This window comes from Mauremys mutica, chromosome 12, assembly GCF_020497125.1.
Source record: "Mauremys mutica isolate MM-2020 ecotype Southern chromosome 12, ASM2049712v1, whole genome shotgun sequence".
In the NCBI taxonomy this organism is placed as follows: domain Eukaryota; kingdom Metazoa; phylum Chordata; order Testudines; family Geoemydidae; genus Mauremys; species Mauremys mutica.
The window spans coordinates 67,024,909-67,047,199 of record NC_059083.1 but is presented as its reverse complement, the minus strand read 5'-3'; the positions used below and the strand labels follow the sequence as shown (position 1 = coordinate 67,047,199).

The 22,291-nt window shown below is 43.0% G+C and overlaps 1 protein-coding gene across 5 annotated transcripts in view; it reads right to left on the bottom strand.

Annotated features, from left to right (window-relative positions):
* Positions 1 to 22,291, bottom strand: part of UBE2O (ubiquitin conjugating enzyme E2 O) — a 78,806-nt gene that overhangs the window by 35,531 nt on the left and 20,984 nt on the right. Inside the window, exons 1-2 of one of the 5 annotated variants that reach the window (XM_044983735.1) lie at positions 15,745 to 15,788; positions 3,954 to 4,045 (exon numbers count right to left, since the gene is read on the bottom strand). The exons of 1 other annotated variant lie outside the window; for it this stretch is intronic. Coding sequence is in view for 2 of the 4 variants with exons in the window: in XM_044983731.1 (XP_044839666.1) it covers positions 15,740 to 15,820 (81 nt within the window). In the remaining 2 variants the exon portion in view is untranslated. Of the gene's footprint in view, positions 1 to 3,953; positions 4,046 to 15,739; positions 15,885 to 18,320; positions 18,357 to 22,291 lie in introns of those variants that run through there. 3 more of the 5 variants (XM_044983732.1, XM_044983733.1, XM_044983731.1) reach the window with 3 other exon arrangements.

The window sequence follows — 22,291 nt, the reverse complement described above, 5'->3', positions numbered from 1 at the left end:
ACGAATGGTCCCTTTTGACCTTGGAAGCTATGAACCGCTTTTCCCTAATCAATCTCTATCCCAAAATTCAATATTGCTTCATCTGCATTTGGTAGAAATCCAAGTTGTAGCCTGAGGCTTGGATTAGCGATTTAGTCAAAAACTTGTAATCTAAGGGCAAGTGCTGGAACCAAACATCCTAGTATGTACTGTCATATTTTACTGAAAACCCGTAAAGTAACACACAATTAACTATACTGAGTTGAATGGTTAAAACGGGACTGGGAGTCAGAACATTACCACTTTGAACATATCTTTGAATATATTAATTTCTTATGCCTCCATCTCCACCCTGCAACTCTCAGGAGTATTGAGGGTTAAGTTTTTATAAAGCTGTTAGAAATTCTTCAATGAAAAGGCACTGTATGTACATAGTTATTTTAACAATAAACCACGGGTAATTACAGTGTTTACATTCCAATAAATACTCAACCATAAACTGCACTCTGATATTCTAAAGAATTAACTTATTCTGTTTTTCAAAGTGTACCATTTACACTTATATTTTAACATGCATTAGAGTAATTTAATTGCAATGACATTGGTGTTGAAAAACACAACGACATAAATTAAACATCACTTACTAAATCACACTTCTTTGTTATTAAATATAGTGCCTGGTAGATCCCTAATTGTGACAATGTTATGTCAAGCAAGAGTGATCGAACTTAAACGTTTAATAAATTTATTACGATAAGTTGCAAACAAATATTGGTCCCAGCCTGCTCCTAACAGTTTACACACACAAACTCAAGAACGAAGTGGCCTGAATATACATCCTTCCTGGGATTTTTCTTCACTGTTAAAAACAGCCTCACCTTCAGATCCTTCTTAAAATACAATGCACTAGAGTTGCTCTCTGCAGCTCATCTCTGTCCCTGATTCTAAAACTCTCTGCCCTAAGCAAAGCTCAACTATTTTATAATTCTCTAGTGCAGCCAATAAGATGAACCTGGTTTGGTTGCCAGGATGAGTGAGCAAAGCAGCGCTACATCTACATGCAGGATTCCAACACCTGACATCCTATCACAATATTTAGAAAATCTGTCATTACACGGAAAGCTACCAAATCCCAGATAAGACCAAATAATAATAATAATAATAAAAAGATTAAAAATAGGATGCCTTTTCGTGAATACCCGATATTCAACTCACTCAAGTTCTCTCTCTTTAGGGTGACCAGACAGCAAATGTGAAAAATTGGGATGGGGGTGGGGGGGGTAATAGGAGCCTATATAAGAAAGAGACCCCAAAATTGGGTGTCTCCCTATAAAATTGGGACATCTGCCACCTTCCTCTCCTTCTCCTCCTCTATTTGTGCCTAGCAGACCAATACTGTCAACTGAAGTACAGCCCCTCAGTCAAAATTACGTAACTAAATATTTAGAGTACTTTTAAACCTACATCTCATTCGCTATATTTCTCTCTATGAAAATCAATACGGTGATGAGGCTTCTGCATCCAAGTCACATGCCTTGATAATGCCAGTAGGAATCTGAAATAGCAATTCCTTGAATAGGCACCTGCTTTGCTATTCCTGAGTAGCCCTGGCATTCAGCCATGTCTTTCCACTAGTCAGATGCTTTGTCTCAGATTGACAGAACTCTCAGCGCTGTGTAATATACCTGACTTTGAGCTTCATAGCACATCCACAGCCAAAAAGGCACCATCCTCATTTTAGCAGGGAAATGCTAAGTCTGCAACATCTCTTTCCAGGTCTGATAACACTTTGCCTCCCCCATTTTTTTTTGGGGGGGGGGGAACGATAGAGTGGGAGGAATACAAATCATTTCATCACTTACTTTCCGCAGCAAGTTAACAGCTGATATTTACGACACAATTTATTCCAGTTTAAAAACCTGAGTGTTTGTTACCATATGCACAACTTCTTAAAAAGTACCTTCTGGTCTTTGTAGACTACTCCGGATATGCTAGGGTTAAATTCTCATTGTGATGCCCGAGATTTAACCACTTAACTCATTAAAGCTAATGAGATTTCCTCTCAGACAGCCACCCTCTGTGTTAACAGATCAAAGCAGAGCAATTTGTTTGGATGATTCAGAAAAGAGCCACAAGTGCCAAGAATTGTGTCAGGTAAAGTAGCGATCTATTTTGAAGCCATAAATGGCAAATATTTCCTTAATAAAAATGCTATTGAGATTGCTTTTTGAACAATTAGCTCTGATGGTACTCAAACAAAATAACCTGTGTGTTTATTTTATACACAAAAGTGATACAAGCCCTCAGAGAGTGCTCTGAAATAGGACACACTCTCATATGCTTAAAAGCAACAAGTGCCTACATTTTGAATATAACTAAATTTTCAAGATAGTACTTTGGTTATGCTTGGAATTTCACCACCACAATGACACTTTCTCCACTGATATATTTGCATGGGGGGAGAGGGGCACAGTCTAAGTGGTCACTCGTTATCCAGTCAAAATACAGGGGAAAATGCATGCACACATATATGTATAATAGGCAGCAGGTTTAAAACAAATAAAAGGAAGTTGTTCTTCACACACCGCACAGTCAACTTGTGGAACTCCTTACCTGAGGAGGTTGTAAAGACTAGGACTATAACATCGTTTAAAAGAGAACTGGATAAATTCATGGTGGTTAAGTCCATAAATGGCTATTAGCCAGGATGGGTAAGTAATGGTGTCCCTAGCCTCTGTTTGTCAGAGGATGGAGATGGATGGCAGGAGAGAGATCACTTGATCATTGCCTGTTAGGTTCACTCCCTCTGGGGCACCTGGCATTGGCCACTGTCGGTAGACAGATACTGGGCTAGATGGACCTTTGGTCTGACCCGGTACGGCCATTCTTATGTACACAAATACATGACATTTGCCTTTTCGCCCCTTGGGGCAGTGATGGGATATTTTAACTTCACAGTTTCCGCAGTGATAAAGTGAAAAGTATTTCTGCATGCAACCCCCCCCTCACCACCACCACCCCCAAAGAAAAGACAACCATGAAGAGTGCCAGCTGCAAAGCAAGTGTTCACTATAAGCAGGCAACACTGTCACACATGATAATACTGAATAGTCTGTCCTCTGTTCAGGATGAAGTGAGATTTGCAAGCTAGAGAACAAGCTTAACCTGGAGAAACAAGCAACAGTATTAAGAACAAATGCATCCTACGGGAAGTGAATTGTTTCTTTTCATCTACTAATGGACCAGCACTCACATCACAAAAAGGCACCACAACTGCACCTCTCATAGGCTCAGAGGGGAGAAGCCACTGACCAAATGGGTCCTGGAGATTGAACTACTCTTACAGAGATGCTCTCCAATTTAGGAGTTTGGAAACTAGCAGCGATGACAATAAGAAGGCAACTTGCCCTTGACGCTACCCAAGCTGAGACTTCAGCCTCCAAGGCTGTCCATCACCTTTCACCAGTAAAAAATTCAGGTAACACAAATGTAATATGTAGTTAGCAGGTATGACAAGGAGTGTGCTGCAATAAAAAGGTGGGGAGAAAATAACCAGTCTTGATTATACCCACTAGTTAGTGTCAGAGTATGCATATTTTATTATATGCAAGGAGAATTAACTCTGGAAATATAAATGTTAAAATGGAGGAGCAGCAGTGAGAAGAAAATAAGAAAGATCCTTCTTTAGAACCTAAGGGCAGATGGCAGTCTTTCATAAAAAGAAAACGCGAGGCATTTTCCTCCCACACCTGAAAACCAAGGAGACTGGCTGCTCTTAGCATAAACTCTAGAAAATATACTGTAAAGAACAGTTACGTACTGTCTGGGATGGTGATGGGCTAGACAAGTGAACCGGTTCTTCCCATCCGACTTTTATGTTACTGTTTTATCTAACTTATTTCTATTAGTTTGGTCTGAAGTGAAATTGAGTAAATGATATCACCAACAAGAACGCTAGTAAGCCAAGTTCTGACCTGCACTGGCCTGATGGCAATCTCTATTTCTCCTTCCTTTCACATGGCCTGGTGCTTTACCCCACCTCTACTTCATCATCTTGTGTCATGGCCTTTAAAAAAAAAAAATCAGTTTCAAGCACTCTCGCTAAATACATGTAAATCTTGCTCAGACACCTAAAGAAAGAGTAGACAAGTATGTTTTGTGCAGAGTGTGAGTGTGAGTGTGTGAGAGAGAGAGATAAGCTTTCATTGTTAGTGAACTGAAAGAAGAGGAGAAAAAGAATCAGTTACATTTAGAATTTACCATTGTTCCAGAATTTCCATGAAAAGTGTGAGGCTAAGTGAGGATACAGTAGCTTTATTGTGTCACCATCCAGATCAGTCCTCATCTTGATTTATCCACCAATGGACAATGCTGCCCTGACCCCAGGAGAGGCAGCCTGGATCAGTGGTTTGAGCACTGGCCTGCTAAACCCAGGGTTGTGAGTTCAATTCTTTAGGAGGGCCACTTAGGGATCTGGGGCAAAATCAGTACTTGGTCCTGCTAGTGAAGGCAGGGGGCTGGACTCAATGACCTTTCGGGGTCCCTTCCAGTTCTAGGAGATTGGTATATCTCCATATTGTCTGTTGACTTTTTCTAGTTCTAATTTCCATGGATTTAGTCTCCTCCAAGCAGGTTTTCCTGCACCATGCAGATCTTAGCAAATCAACATGCTGTAAAAATTAAAAACTAACATCCCTCCAGGTCACTGCCCCAGTTGAAAATATCCAGCCATCCCCATGTCGCATTTTTATTTTTAAGGGGTATCATATACTCAGCACCTCTGAAGTTGCCATGGAAACCTGTAGTTCCGAGGCAAGGGGGGGGGGGAAATCAAGTTTGCAACGAAGATTTGGGAAAGAGTCTACTGCAGCAACAGGTAATGAAGTATTGCAGTGCTCTCCTGGATAACACCAGGAAATGAGGACCCTGAATCTGCCTTGTTCATTCTTTCAGCCCCCTTACTCTCATCCTCCAACTCTCTCTTGCCCCACTTTTCAATTAACTCCATCCCCCAAACACGGTGCCTCTTCCTGCAGTTAAAAATTCATGAAAGCCAAGCTTTTTCCAGAGGGGGTTGTGCTAGAAACAGTGCTTCCTTCCCAAGTAGGCGGCTACTCCAACACCCAGCTCTGAAGCTATTCAATGTAATTGACCCTCTGCTCTCTGCTGGGCAGGTGCTACAGGGATATCAAAGCAACTTTCAGAAATAAATACCCTCCTTCCTCAATCTGCTGCCCTTCCAAAAAAATCTTTACTGGGATTCCAGAACCCACCGAAGCACATGCATTGCACCCCTTTCTTCCAACCTTCCCCCCCAAAAGCTATCCCCCCAACTGTCTCAACTCAGACATCACCATTCTAAACTGTGTGGCTGTCACCAAATGCTATAACAAGAGGCCTGGACTTGACATGACCCACAACCTCCTTGTGTATGGACTTCGCATAACCTGAAGCCATCTTTTACGTTTAGCCACCATAAGTTCATAACAAAAACTACAGAGTCAGGAGAATTTGGCCTTGACAGACAAAAAGAAAAATGAATTCACAATCTAGGAGTCAAGGCAAACCATGAGGCAATACTTTGGGTAAGGGAAAGCATGCGGAACAAGACAAGAGGGGTTACTTGTGTTATTTAAAGGAAGAGAAGAGATTGCTCTGCGCAGACAATAAGTGGGAGAATTTTCCAAGCACAGGGAGAAAAACAAGGCATGAAACTGAGAATGGGACATGATGAAGGAAGCTAGAAGGAGGGATGATTGAGAGGAGACAGGAAAGAAGGCAGCAGCGAGATCATGTGTTCAAAGAAGGTGGAAAGTCAAATCAAGATTGTTTATTAACTCTTTCCTTCATTCTGCTCAGAAGACAATCATGAATGCAGAGTTCTTAATATAACCTCCCACCTTTTCCAGTCAATCTGAAATAACTAAACACGAATACTTTGGCATTGCATTGTCTGGTTTAAACAATCTAAATAGGCTCTGCCTTTGCGGGCTCTACACTTTCCCTTCCTCTGACCTATTAGTAGGAATAGTTGCAAACATTGGTAAGTTACTACGAACAACCCAAGGGCATCGTATCTGAACAACAAATACATACTTGCTTGAGCCCCATCAGGATGCAGGGGTGTGATTTGAGGCATCACCAGTTACACAAGGTGGGAAGCCCAGATCTAAACTGGTATGTGTGACAGATACCTGGGATGAAAGCATGTTTTACAATAAACAAGGCTTGAGGGCTCAGAACCAAAGGAGCATTCAACTATTTATACATAGTGACACAAGAAGGCCAAGTCAATGGCATGTTGTAAAGAAGACAACGGTGTTTCATACCAAGCCAAGGGAGTACTTCTAATCTAACTCGGAAAAGACGTATTTTGAAGTTACCAGTGAGGATAGGTCTAGCTGCAAGGTCAATCCAAGGGCTACCACTCTTTGCAAGGAAGAGGCTGTGTGCCCATAGGAGAGGTCAGTGGGCATCCAGGGATAAAGGTAACTAATTCATTCTCTGTAAGAGAGGAAAGCCTTTTGGTTAGGCACCGGGGTGAGAGTTGGGACTATTCTCTGCCCTTGTCACAAATCCAGTGTGGCCTTGGGCGAGCCTCTTAGGCTGTCTCAGTTTTGCCATATGCGAAACGGGCAGAGTATTACTTATCCACTTCAAAGGGGTGGTGCACAGTAACTCACTAAGTCCTGTGGAGTGCTTTGAGATTCTTGGGTAGCAGACACTGAAGGACACGCAAAGTCTTAACAGGTAGTGCTCAGAGTGCCAGCTCCAGCCCGAGACGACAAGATAGCAGAAAAAGGTCTCTTGCTTTCTACTAGGCAACCAACAGCATCAATTACAGTTAAGAAGATTGAAACTATTTCTGTAACCCTTCTCCAATTTCCTACCAGCATAGCTGAAATCCCTGTCAGCTAACTTTTTTTTTTAAATAAGGTGGTCCTACTGAGACAAATTATAAAATTGGGTTGTTGCATGTGGGAGTGGGGAGGAGGAGGCAATTCTGTTACAGGGATCCACTTCTTTCTGGAGAAGAGGGAGCTCAAGACTGACTACACACAGAAAGAGGATGTATGAACAGCTGAGACTCAGACACCTGTATGTGGGACTACAGAATAGTAAAGATCTGGTTACAGAAGACTCACTGAAAAGGGCTACTATGAGTGCTACAGGGACACCTTTGAGAATGCTGTCAGCTATATAAAAAGAAAGTCAGAGGAAACTAAGTAGTCAGGCATTAAAGATGATATAAAATAAGTCTTCCTTAAAGTCTTTCCCTTCTCTGTATTTATACTTCCAAGTGTGGTGGGACACAGTGTATATAAAAAGATAGCATATAAAATTAAGTAGTACATGCAGGATTTTTAATGTAAGTTATATAACATTTTCCAGGAGAAAAAGGATTATAAAAACATTCCTTCTTCTCCAGGAAAACATGGATCCTTTGAAGACCTGTTATTTAGTATATATAGTCTTGCCTCCTCGCCCCCAAATATAGGTTTCTATATTTTAAATCACACACACATTCACACACTTATGTGTGTGTGGGGGGGTGGTAGATATAATATAGATTTGGCAGAATTCAATGTATTTTCATTTTATAATTTTGACAGAACATCAATATTTATTTTTAAGCATTTTTACCAATTTAAATGTCCACAGTTGCAGGAAATTATTGGAGGGTCAGACAATTATTCAATGATATTGAGATTCAAAAAGTTAAAATTTTAAAATTGTTAAAACACAAGTTGTCCACATCACATGTAAAAATACACAAAATAAATATCCTTAAATCAAACTTTAATAGGTTTTCAAGCAGCATTTTTCTTACTTTGCCTCTCTGTATATTTCAATCATCATCAATGGAAATGTCTTTTCATGGGTCTGTGTGTGTATATACAGTGAAAGAGAACTTTACTGACATTTACTAATACCAATCTAATCCATCCTTCCGAGCATATACCAAGAAAACATGTGAAAGCATGAGAGCATGAAAGCGCTATTCTTTATTCGAAAAATAGGAAGGGGAGATCAACTGCCTAGCCACCCAAGCCACATCAAAACAGACCTAATGAATCTCTTCCTATCAAGTGCCTCTTCCTATCAAGGACAGGTTCAAGGAGCAAGTTCTCCTAAAAGAGCTGGGCAACTGAAGTAGTCTCTCTCCTAAATCGTGGTTCTCTGTAATTCTTAAGACCAGGACTCCAGCACTAGATGGCACTATGTTACTTAACTAGGATTTAAAAAAAAAAAAAAATCTACACAAGATTTCCGTTTACAAAGATAGACACAGGAGAAAGATGGCTAGTAAAGAGGCAGAAACACCATTTCATCTGTATATGGGTCAGCGCTTTTTTCCATGGTAAGGCTGTCTCAATATTGGCACAGCAAAACCTACCAAGAACCTATTCTGAAAAGAAGGCTAAAAACCCCAGCCACCACTGACCGGATGGTACTGTAAGACAGGGAAACGGGACTGCCACCCCACCCGCTTAGCCCAGAAACCCAGGCCAATTTGATAATATCATCCTGATTTGAATGGGACTGAAGAACCCAGCAATGGAAGCCTCAAGTCTGTTTCAGATACCTGAGTCAACATCTAGAAGTGATGGTATTATTTATTTGGCAGTGTCGATTGAAACCTGGATGGGGAAGGGCAGGGAGATAATCTGCAGATACTGTATTAGGAAACATTTTTGGAACAACAGGGAAGATTTATTCTAAAAGAAAATCTGGCCATGAGCTTTGAGCATGAGTTGGGGAAATTTTTCAGCCCCTGGAGTCTTGACTATTTGCATTCATTGCCTTTGCTATTACTTTATGGTTTAAATATCATTCCGCCTTGGGGTGTGGACAAATCTTTCTTGCAGCACATCCATCTACCTGAAGCAAAAAAGAACTTTGAAGTACACACACTCTGGCTTAAAAACAGAGAGGGAAGAAGCCAGTTATTATGCAAGGGCTTTCTGCCCTTGTGGTGGATTGCTCTGATACCAGCACTCGGTCTGGTGACTAAATCTAGTCATCTAGCACCCGCCCATCTGATAAGCGTGAGACACCATTGCAAAGCACAGCAAGACAGTGATTTGCACTGCATCCGAAAAGCTGCTAACTGGATTGTCAGATCAACATGGACAGATATTTAAATATTTTACTTCATCTGTGCAGTGCAGCTAATTAGGTTTACTCACCTTTGAGAGATGGAGGAAAGACTGTTATATAAATAAAAAATATTGCTAAACACTGGCCCGCTTTGCACATGTTCTACCCAAACTATGTTTGTGATTGTTTCCACCCAAACTCTTTCAAACAAACAATAGGGTTTTGTTTAACCAAAATATCACTTTGTTCACGATTAATTCCCCTCCCCCAGTACACACATGCACTGGGAAGCTAAGCTGTTTTGTTATTTTCAAAGATATGCCCCCAGTAAAGTGAACGTTGTGTGGGCAGACTCACTGCTAATTTGCAGCAAGAATCCACCTTACAAACAGCTTCGGAACAGCAAAAGGGAGATGTGTCAACTGAAAAAAATCACCATGTCCATTTTCAAATTGGTTGGCTCGTGCGCTGCTGCTGTAACTACAGAAGAGCCATTTAAATTAGCCTCTAATTGTGAACAATTATTCAAAAGGCAGCACATTCTGCGAACAGCCTATATGAGAACAAGAAGTCAGGGGAGAGGCAGACTGATCTTGGGATGCCTTAATGAGGTATAAACATTCATGTTTACCAGTCTCATTGCTTGGGAGCATCAGCTACACTGCATTTCTTGCCTCTAATATGCACTCTCATATAATTTTAGATTTATACACTTTACTGAACATATATCACACTTCAGGAGCAAATCTGTAAAACTAGATTGAAAAGAGGCAATGCATGGTTTGGGTTTTGTTGTGTTTAAGCAGCAGATTTACCCATTCTCCTCCCAAACATATCAGGATCAGAGACTGTGGAAGGCAGAAATGAGACAGCATGTCAGGTTAGGTTAGGTTCCACCCTGCCCATTTCCTGTGGTATATGTTCGAAGGGTAGGAAAGATATACATTTATATAGACCGTCTAAACAGCATTTTATTTATAAAACTGTTTAAAATTCTGAACACAGCCAGAGCTCTTTGAAGGGATGGCAGCAAGCCACACCTGCCATCAAATGGCTAGCAGCGGTTCTCAAACTGTGGGCTGGGACAGTTAATGTGGTCGCCAGGGCTGGCATTAGACTTGGTAGGGTGTGGGGCCGAAGCCTGATAGCTTCAGCCCTGGGTGGCAGGGCTCAGGTTACAGGCCCCCTGCCTGGGGCTGCAGCCCTTTGGTTCTGACCCCCCTGCCTGGGGTGGCGGGGTTTGGGCAGGCTCAGGCCCCCTGAGGTCGTGTAGTAATTTTTGTTGTCAGAAGGGGGTCTGGTGCAATTAAGTTTGTGAACCCTTGGGCTAGTGCAGGGGTAGGCAACCTACGGCACGGGTGCCGAAGGCGGCACACGAGCTGATTTTCAGTGGCACTCACACTGCCTGGGGCCTGGCCACTGACCAGGGGGCTCTGCATTTTAATTTAATTTTAAATGAAGCTTCTTAAACATTTTAAAAACCTTATTTACTTTACATACAACAATAGTTTAGTTATATATTATAGACTTAAAGAAAGAGACCTTCTAAAAACGTTAAAATGTATTCCTGGCACGCGAAACCTTAAATCAGAGTGAATAACTGAAGACTCGGCACAGCACTTCTGAAAGGTTGCGGAACCCTGGGCTAGTGTAATAAAGCCTGCTGTTCCTTCCCCTTCATGTAGGGCTCCATGACTCTTTCTGAATCAACACACACGTTCTACATTTCCCGACCTCCTTGGTTCTTACCCCCTACAAAGGGAAAAAAAACAACAGCATTGGTCTAAATAATTTATTCTGGTTTAAATTCTTCAGAGACAGAATTGAACTGAAACTCCAAACTGGTTCAGACCCTATTTGCAGCTCAAACCTCAGATGGGTTGAAACCAAACATCCCTAACCTTCAGAAAGAATGGATACTGCTTGCAAACCTCCACATTCAGCAATGTTTGGATCTACGCTTTTGGTGCTGCTTAAAAGACCAAATTCTGACCTGGACGCTAGTCTAGTTGCTAGCATACCCAGCTAGGATTACAGTTTTCATTTTTTTTTTTAAGACGTTCTGTTTTGTGACGCCGGTGTTAGAGAGAGAAAGAAACAGTAACACACTGAACGGCAATATATAAATAGCTCTAGCTGAGACCATAACAAAAGCTGTGTCATGCTACAGTCTGCAAAGTCAATACAGGGCAGCAAGCACTTGGGGCTGACAGTTTCCCTTCTAAAGCCCACTTCAGAAATGAGGCCACTCCAGGAAGTGAATATCTAGGGAATTATTCTGGGTTAATATGCTTCAATGGTGTGAGTTACTATCATCTCACAAAAATGCATTGTACAATCTTGCTGTTCAGTTACATAGCAGGACAGTGAAGCTGACAAACCCTGAGTTAGGGCAGAACAATCCACTCAATGAAGTGCATATGGGTTAAGGTAGATTCTCTGAGTTAAAAACAGAAATTTCCTTTTGTATGACAGTCATTACCTTTTACAACCTAAGAGCTTGGCTTCGGGTCATGATGAAGTCTAGTTCGCAATGCGGGTGTGACACTGCTGCATTGTACAGGCAGCATAGGGGCCAAAGACAGCAGCTACTGAGGGTCTCTAAGATCATCCCTTAGGTCTCTCCTGTTTGTACAATGCCTAGCAAAAATGTACCCCAATCCTAAGAGGTGCCTTAGGATGCTACTGCAATGTCAATTAATAATAGCAGCAGCGGCGGCAAGACACTTTCCTCCATCAGCGATTTCCAAAGAGATGTTCTGTTAGAGGCTTTCTGCAAAGGTAGCACGGCAGGGGCTGAATTCAAAAGGCAGCTATTAGGTTAAAACAAACCTTTCATAAGTTTTAAAAGACAAAATGTCAAGCAAGCTCTGGAATCCTACAGGCAGCAGCTCTCTGAAGCCCAGGGACAATGTGTATACTCAATGCATGTGTAATTCCCGGAAAAACAGAAAGCCACTCCCCTAGCTCACACTGCAGACTCATGCGTGAAAGCTACTGGGACAATGCAGCACAATTGCATCATTGCCTGGAAAAACCTCAGCTGCAATTTCGGATCACTGAAAGAGTTTCAACTCTCCTCTCTCACACACAAATGCTGTACTGGCTGTTATGGAAGAGAAGAAAGAAAAAGAAAAGATGTGTAAGAAGACAAAATATTTAAGCCATGGGCAGGACTGCTGGGCTATCAGAGCTCAGTTGCCACATTCAGCACTTAAATTCTGCAGCCCCTGCACTGCTACATTGCTTTGTATTCAGGAGATGTATTCGCCACCTGGGACCTGGCTAAGGAAAGATGAAAACGTTTTTCACAAATCGCGCGTTGTCTCCATCCCCCAGCAGGCCATTTGTGCTTTTTCTGTTATGTTAAGAAAGAAAATAGGATTAAGTTCCCTGCAACAACTAGCGGTCAAGTAATGCAGGTACTGGTAACATCAAAAATATTATATAGAAATAGCCACACAGGGTTTCTTAATCTTTTAGGCAGTGATTTTTAATATTCATGGAAGAGAGGTATTGATTGCGATGACTCAAGATAACAGTGCAGGAGGGGTCTCAATCTGCACCATTCTGGTTCCGAGTCCCTCAATCACTGTGTGTATGTACACAGGCAGCTTTACCAATGCACCACAATCCTGACCTGCAGCTCCCCTCAGTATTCTATTCTTAAACCATCACAGCTCTGCCAGTGCACCTCCATGCTGACCTATGACATCCCTTACTAACTCCTGAACCTCTCCTGCATTGTCCCCAGTTATGCCACAAATGTTTTACTGCTACAACAGGACCATGAAACTGAATAGCTTCCGATGGACTGCTTCTTTCTGATGGACACAGTGTAGGAAGATGCCGTCTCCCCCTTTTAATAATATCAGTAAATTTGACTGTTCCTTCTGCTCACAGCCAAAGTCCAAGGCTTCTGCTTTGCATTAGAAAGCTAAAGTGACAGCCTCCACTCACCTTACAGGCACCTTCTAGACTTACAAGTTTTCTTCCACTTCACCTCTAGCTTTTTAGATTTGCATAAAAGGCCAACGCTCCAATGAGAGATACTATTTTCACACAGTGGAGCTTCCAACAAAGAAAAGAAAAGTATCCTTGTTCCCCAGATATTCTAAAAGGTACCCACCCCAAGTCACTCAGCAGAGTGCCTGATGGAACAGTGGTTTTCCAAATTATGGTTCAAGGAGCTCTTTCTGATGGTTAACAGAGTTGCCAGAACAAAATACATAAAGACAGTCCGCAGTAGTAAAATGTGGAGACATACACTGCTGTAAATAGGTACCAAGAGATATGGGCACCATAGAAGCAACAATGAATTCAGCCATTGTGGAAACCGTTCAAAGTATGTGCAGTTCCAATTTCAAGGCAATTGAAGCTAAAATATTAAATACCCCCCCCACCCACACACACTATACCCAGAGTTTAATGACAAACACCTCGCCCATGCAGGCTAACTTCTGCCAACCTTGTTTTTATCTCTGTGCATGGGAAGTAGGGAACTCCAAACACACATGCATGCAATGCTGCTGGAGACACTAAGCCTCAATCCCTTTCTGGGAGCTCCAATGGAAATGCAGTATCACACTTGCAGCTCATGGGTAACATTTTCCAAAAGGCCTAAATCCGATTTTTAAAAGTGACTTAGGCACTTAGGGACATGTTTACGGTACAGTCCCGAGGTGCAACTGCAGCTTATGTAGACATACCAGAACTAGCTTTCATCTAATGCTGAGGCTGCAGCAATGTGCACCTCAGCACGCTCTAGCCTTGCAAGTAATTATCCAGGGTTCTGGGTGGGCATACACAGCCTGAGCTAAAGCTAGTGCTGCCACAGCTTCACGGCCCTGGCACCCAAGCCAGCTAAGGTAGGTCTATTCAAGCTACAATCGCACACCATGACTGCAGTATAGCCATGCCCTAAGTCTCATGAAAGTCAGTTAACGGGTTACATGAGGGTTAAGGCTGAAGCAGATTTCTATGCCATGAGAGAAAACAGAAATCTTACATTCTTAATGAGACATGTCAAAGCCCTTGCAACAGAAAGGAGTGGGTTTCCACAGGAAGAGACTCTGAGCTGCCCACTTTACTAGCACCTTCCTAGACTTATCAACGGTAGACTTGATTAGAGTGCAGAATTTTCTGATTGGAGTCGACGTTAAGACTGAAGGTGGATGGTGTCACACTTAAAACCTTAAATTCATTCATATGATCTGCCTAATGGGCCAAAGGGCATCCATAAGAATTTGTTTAAGCACTCAGAACAGGCATTTTCTGTATATAAATCTTGAGTAACAGACACTAGAAGGCTAATCATATTTCCATCTGTTGTTCCCTACAGATAATAATGCTCATTGCATTATAAGATTAAAAGAAAAAGTTAAACGCTACCCCTTATGTTAAAGTACAGTTCTATTCTGCGGACACTAAAAATAGCATCATGGGGTCCCACGTTTATTGCCTCTCAATTGTTCCCTATCAAATGTGCTCAGCTTGCAATTTTTTTTTTCTAACTGCCAGTCCTGTAAATGCAACCTGAGATCTGAGTCAAGCTGGGCTCTTTCCTTTTTATGCAATACCATTTCCTTCATAGATTTGCACAGGTGTAACTGATTGGAACTTAGTAAGACAGACAAGGTGGCTGAGGTAATATCTTTTACTGGACCAACTTGGACAGACAGTATTACCTCACCCAGCTGGTCACTCTTAATATCCTGGGACCAACATAGCTACGACAACGCTGCATGGAACTTAGTAAGCAATTCTGTTGCCGATGCCTTAGAAGTGCACACTGCAGGCAATACGAGTAAAAAGCAGCCAAAGCTTGTTTGTCAGTGAAGTCGGCAACTCTGACACCAATTACACATAGGAAGCAGATCTATTCAGTAAAAAGGGGCCATTTTTACACAGTCCCTTTTCAGAACAGAAGTGTACTTGATTCCAAGTACTGCTGCAATACTCAGTCTTGCATTACAACTGTGCTACACCCTCATGGGACCAGGAATATTTTAACCAGAAAAAGCTGCTTCTAAAGACAAATGATGCAACTAATCAGTTACAAAGCCACCTGATCCCATGCCCCTATAGTGGCATGCATCCAACTACATGCTTTATGTATCTGGATGTCTTTGCATCCACACTATGAAGAATAAAAGCAGCCTAGAGAACAACTAATCAATAACCATGTTCTGCAAAATGCATTTCACCTTCCTAAGCTGAGAGTCAGTTATCCTTGATGAGGAAGTCCCATATTACCTGGAACAGATAAATCACTGGATATTTATTTTCTAAAGTCCCTTATTTTGTGAAGATATGCTACTATGCATGCACAGAGTAAGAGAGAGAGTACTTTAAGCCCAGTTTCTTTATTATGTGTTATACAGGTGCCACGTAAAGGATTTCAGACCATCACAACACAGTTGAAGCACCTGAGCCATAACAAACAATTTTTGTGAGTCTACCCTAACACTAGAAGCAGCAAAGAATCCTGTGGCACCTTATAGACTAACAGACGTTTTGCAGCATGAGCATTCACCCACGAAAGCTCATGCTGCAAAACGTCTGTTAGTCTATAAGGTGCCACAGGATTCTTTGCTGCTTCTACAGAACCAGACTAACACGGCTACCCCTCTGATACCCTAACACTATAAATATTAACCTTACAAGAGAAGATGAAGGAAGTCCTCTCTACCCAACAGTTGAAGTGCTCTGCTACCTCCTTCCTGGACCTTCTGCTCATAGTGCAATGAGGTGGGATTGAATGAGGGGTAGTTTAAAGGCAGCATCTGAATGCTCCAGTGATGAGCATCCATCTAATATCAGAGAGGTTGACAGGGTTGCTGATGTCACAACATATGAGGAAAAGCAGTAATATTATTGGATAATGTGTTTCAAGGTCATTTGAAGGGCCACACAGCATAAACTCTGTTGCATCAGTTTAAAAAAAAAGTGCAGGAAGAGTTAGGTACATCAGTATAAATCTTGAGCTGTGTTCTAGAAAGGTCTATGTTGGTTAATCATTCTCAAGCTGTGTTTTATGGGGTGTCACTCCTGAATGCATCCCTCATTATTAAGGTATATATGAAATACATTTTCACCACTAACTCTACCAGTGTGCATGTCTGCTTTCTCAAGCTCTGAAATATGGCCTGGGTATCATATAGTACGACAACTAAGCAGGCCAAGCCAGCCCAATCAACATCATGCTGCATTTATATGCCCCCTTTCATCCAGAAAGATCCCAGAATGCTTTACTAATAACATATGCAAAGGAACCAATTCCACAGCCACTGACATGCAGCCCTCACGGGGGTGGAATGTGGGAGCTGTGCGGTGGTGTTGTGCATTGTTAAACAACAGGACAAGACAGGACATGATGAACACAGTGCCATATCCATCTGAAACAGCAGGAGGAACAGAAGATGGCAGAAAGTAATGGCCTAAGTGGAATTTGACCAGGACACACAGACTAACCCCCTTAACATTGTGGAGGTCAAGGCTTTTGTTGGTCTCGTCTGAAAGTGTGCGCCTCTAAGGGCTCTTTGTCCATGGTACCACTATCGGGAGCATTGGTTCAGTACTGACCGGGCAAGGATGTTACCTACCGAGTTACCTATTCCCGCTCTCTACCATGGACTTCCCTGGAAGACACTGCACATGGCAATCCCCATACCTCAGATTCCTCATCATTAAAAAAAATGTAAATAATACTTTATTATCTCATGTGCGTTGAGGAGAGGTTTAATTTGTACAGCACTTTGAGATACTCACTAGTCTGATAGAAGAAGAAATAATTACATTGCACGTGAAACTCAGCACTGAGGATTTACAAGTACGCAACAGCATACATACACAAAAGAAACAGGAGTACTTGTGGCACCTTAAAGACTAACAAATTTATTTTAGCATGAGCTTTCGTGAGCTAAAGCTCACTTCTTCGGATGCATAGAATGGAACACACAGACAGGAGATATTTATACATACAGAGAACATGAAAAGGTGGAAGTATGCATACCAACAGGCAGAGTCTAATCAATTGAGATGAGCTATCGTTAGCAGGAGGAAAAAAAACTTTTTGAAGTGATAATTAAGATGGCCCATAGAAGGTGTGAGGAGAACTTAACATAGGGAAATAGATTCAATTGGTGTAATGACCCAACCATTCCCATTTTTTTCCTCCTGCTAACGATAGCTCATCTCAATTGATTAGACTCTGCCTGTTGGTATGCATACTTCCACCTTTTCATGTTCTCTGTATGTATAAATATCTCCTGTCTGTGTGTTCCATTCTATGCATCCGAAGAAGTGAGCTTTAGCTCACGAAAGCTCATGCTAAAATAAATTTGTTAGTCTTTAAGGTGCCACAAGTACTCCTGTTTTTTTTGCGGATACAGACTAACACGGCTGCTACTCTGAAACCTGTCAATACACAAAAGGTAATGACCAAGAATGCCTTTTTTACTACGAATATAAAGTGATGTGCTTTCACATGCTCTTTGTTCTCCCACTACACACTACAGGCAAAAGTCTCCTGATGCAATTCCTGTATTGAAAAGTTCTTGACTGAGAATACCTGCATAATATAACTATCAGTCTTAGGCTCACTGCTGACACGGATTGCAGTCGTCCTGCCAGACATTTTTTTTATGTCTCTTATCAGAAAAGATCTCACTCGTTATAGATTATACTGCTATGGGCATCATGGATTCATTCTTAGGACACAGAGAGCCATTCCCCTCCCCCTCACGACACCAGCTTTGTTTCTACTTTATTAATCAGCGCATATTCGTTTCTCATTAGCCATGAGCAATGCGCCTAGGTTACAAAGCCAGCCATACATGCTACATCAGGCTTATCCTGCAAGGTACTTAATGGTGCTTCACACCTCACTGCTTTCCTTCTGAGTCCTGCCATCAGACCTACAAGCTAGGAATACACGTGCAGGGATGCCAGCAAATGAGGGGAACCATTTTTTAGTACACTAACCTCACAGTCTTGAAAAGAACCACATGTGCCATTTTTGGCTTGTTGTAGCCAAGACTGAAGGCCTGATGTAGCTGATCGGCCTTCACTGTGTATGTCTGAGATGTATTAACTAACATGTATAAAGCAGTCTCTCCCTTGCAAGGAGGCTCTCGCCAGGGATTAACAAAGTGAAAGGCCACCACACTTTGGACTGTGATCACACTGAAATCTATTCAAAACTCCTTTATTTTATGAACTTCCCTAGGACTACGTACCTGGCTCCCAAGATCGCTCATCTGCAGCACTGATTTAATCAGTCCTCGGACTTGTCCGGAAGGTTCCAAGATGAGCAATGATGTTTAGCAACACAATACGCTACTTAAAGCGCTTCCAGGTCACAGTGTTTAAGCAGCTGGCAAGTCTTCAAAGAAGTCTCTAGGGGAGCGGTAGCCTACTCCCAAACTCTCCTGGTACCTGCTGAGGCTGTTTTGATCAACTAAACACAAAACTGCCAAGTACCTCTTTGCACCCTCTGGCTGCTTCTTGACTTTTTTGGGGGTGTAAATTCAACCAGGTTTAAATCGGAGGACGACACCAAAACTGGTGGGGGGTGGCAGCAGGAAGGGGAGGTTGCAAATACAGAGGACAATAGAACTGCAATGTGAAGGGACTGCTAGAAATTAAGAGTGAGGGTTGCCACAATGTTAATGATCATTTCTACATCCAGAGAGGAAATAGTCATCACAGACACTGAGGGGAGGGGTATATATATTAGCAGCTCCCCCACAAAAAGTTACTAAGGTGTAAATAGGGGCACTAACAACAGAGATGAGGAGTTGATGGCTACTGGGACAGAAGGCTAGTTTGGGTTTCCCTGCTGGTAACCTCCACACCTGACCGCCCCCTCTAGATGCCTTCCACCTCACAAATCCTCCATCACAATAGGAGTCAGCATAAAGGGAGGCAGAGCAGACGCAAGCTAGAAAGAAATGGCATCAAACTACTCTCAGGGTCTAAAATGTCTCTGGGCCCAATCAAGGATCTAATCCAGAGACCTAACCCAGCATCCTTCCACCTGCACGATCCCCTGAGAAACAACCTTGCCATGATGCGCTAACCTGCAGGGACAATGGTTCATTCCCAAGTGCTTCAATGTGGCACTAACAAGCTGACGAGATACAGATGATGCAGTTAAGAAATTTCACCCTTCAATCTGTTAGGTCTAGTGATCAAGGTATACAGGTTGCCCAACATATTGCTACAATCTCGTATCAAGTTTATAGCATTTACAAAAATCTCTCTCTCAAAAAATGAGACCTACACACAGCCAGTTCTACAAGGTACAATAAACCATTTTTCTGCCTGACGCACCCCCACAAGCAATAAAGATTTTAGATGTGTCAGAATCTTGTTAGCAGTTTTGTTGATGCGTGATGCATAACAGCTCTGCCACAGCTTGGACTCAACAGCACTGACAGCATTAAAAATAGCCCTTGTTTGTGTCAGTAAACTAAGCAGGTAAAACCAGGAGATGCACAGAGAACAGATGATAATAGGGAATAGGACATGCACACAATGAGCCTGCAAAAGTGAGCTGTAGCTCACGAAAGCTCATGCTAAAATAAATTTGTTAGTCTTTAAGGTGCCACAAGTACTCCTGTTCTTTTTACGGATATAGACTAACACAGCTGCTACTCTGAAACCTAAGATTATGTTGTATAGAAATGAGTGTGTTTGGGGAGATTTAACAGATATGAGATTAGCAAGGGTATAGTAAAAAAGTGATCTGCCTCTCCTTTTTATGTTGGCCCAGAATGAGAACAAGGGGCAGGGCCGCCCAGAGGGGGGGGCAAAGGGGGCAATTTGCCCCGGGCCCCGGGCTCCCCAGGGGCCCCCAAGAGAACAGCGGAGGCTCCCGCCTCCGCCCCTCTCCTGGAGCCTCAGCGCATCAAGCGCCGAGTCTCCGGCGGAGCCCCTGAGCCCCGCCCTGCTCAGAGCCGCTTGGTGAGGGGGCGGGGCTGGGAGCTCCAGGCTGAGCTCAGCTGCCTCCACTCGGCCCGGAGCTCCCAGCCCCGCCCCCTCACCACGCGGCTTGAGCGGGACGGAGCTCAGGCCCCGCCGGCCACACGCTGCGGCTGTTCCGGCGAGGCGCTGAGACTCCGGGTGAGGAGGGAGCCGGGGGTAAGAGGCTGGGGCCGGGGCGGGGGGGAAGCGTGACCCGCCGCCGAAGCGCAGCCCGGTCTTCGGCGGCGGGGGGCCCCTTCCGTTCCGGGACCCGCTGCCGAAGTGCCCCGAAGACCCGCGGCAGGGACCCTCCCCCCCCCCCCGCCGAATTACCGCCGAAGATCGGGCTGCACTTCAGCGGCCGGTCCCGCTTCAGCGGTAATTCGGCGGCGGGGGGGCCCCCGCCGCGGGTCTTCGGGGCACTTCGGCGGCGGGTCCCGGAACGGAAGGGCCCCCCGCCGCCGAAGACCCCAGGCCCCCGGAATCCTCTGGGCGGCCCTGACAAGGGGTTACTAAGGCCTTGTCTACACTGACACTTTACAGAGTGTGAAAAAACAAACCCAAGCGCTGCAAGTTTCAGCGCTGTAAAGTGGCAGTGTAGACAGTGCACCAGCGCTGGTAGCGGCTCTCCCAGCACTGGTAGCAGCTCCCCTCATGGGAGTGGGTGGGTTTTTTTTGTTTTTTTTTTTAAAACAGTGCTTGGAGAGCTCTCCCCCAGTGCTTGTGCCGCGACTACGCAGCCGTGGCAGCGCTTTAACGTTGGTAGTAAAGACAGATCCATTTCTTCCACTTTGTAAGTCATCTTGAAAAATGATTTCCTTTAATCTCTTAATTATCTATTAATTTAGGGTATGTATCCCCTTGTTTTTTTATGATATAAAGTCTCTTACAGTGAGATAGTTCTAAGGTACAACAATCAAATCAAGTCTCCCCTGGTTTTGCTGGGGGTCTCCTTGAAGAACTCAGAATTGGATAGGTAGTTTACTCAGGTTTTAACTGAAAGATAGGCTAAGCAATTCTTAAATTGTCTCACCTAGGAGGAGCAGAGGGTATGCTTTTCCTCATGTAAGCTACCTGAAGTTCCAGCTCGGGTATAACTACCATTCAGTGGTGTGGGACACATTACCAAGTAAATCCTTTGGCTCCTTACTGGGACTGCAACCAAGATATTAATTAATGCCAGCTGTGGTGGTGGTGGCTTTGTGATGGATATCTGTCTGCTAGGAACAATTCATTTCTGGTCAGACACTGAGTGCTAAGCACCATCAGCTTGGACAAGATATGAATGAGGAAAATGGCCATTTCCCTTATTTCCCACTAAAAACGGGAAATTTTCCTTACTTTTTCACTTTGTCTTTGGATCAATATGGAAGATCTCAAACTAACAGGAGGAGACAGTACATGTGGATCTTAAATAGGCATCAACCTGTGTACATAAAGTGTTAACCACCTCAGAGCTTTTAGATTAAAGTTCAAAGCAGCAGAACATGGAAAATAATTAAACTTTATAATTAAACTTCAGTCTAACTTTTTAGAGAAGACTTTGTGGAATGAAGCTTGAATTGGTGTGGAACATATTCAAGGGACACTGTCAACTTAACCACAGTGTGATCTAACGCATTTACAAGACACCACCATCTTAAAGCAAGAGAGGTGTAAGTTTTTTAAGCCAAATTTACCAGTTGCTATTTATGCTGGGTTACATTTTGAATTTCCTTCAGCATAGTCCCACTGAAATGCAAAGTTAGTTTCACTTTCAGGCTCTCAACCTTGCAACATTTGGTTTCCAATCACCTACAGCGGAATGTTAAAAAAAATGTTTTTTAATCCATTGTAATATTGTATTGGCCATAAGGCTGTAAAACAAGCTTTTAAAAATATATACATTTGGGGGCAAGTTTAAATTGACATGGTAAGGAAAATTTCTCCTTCTCTGTTTGATTTATGACCTACACCGTCATAACTTGGGACCTTGGAAAGGTTAGGGAAGATTACCAGTAGCACCTCTCAGCCACCTTTAACACCCCTCTTCAAAGCACTGCATCAACTGATGTTTGAATGCCAGTTAGCAAAACTAGGAACTGAACGTGGAGTCGCTGTCTTACAGATTTCTAAGGGAAGAGCTGTACTCTCTACCTACCACAGAGCAAGCTGTCTGGCTGAGCTGCCTTTCAAGAAGCGTTGAATTTCTTTGCCGCTGTGAAAATAAGCGGCCTCCAAATCTACTCTTATTCTTTGTAGG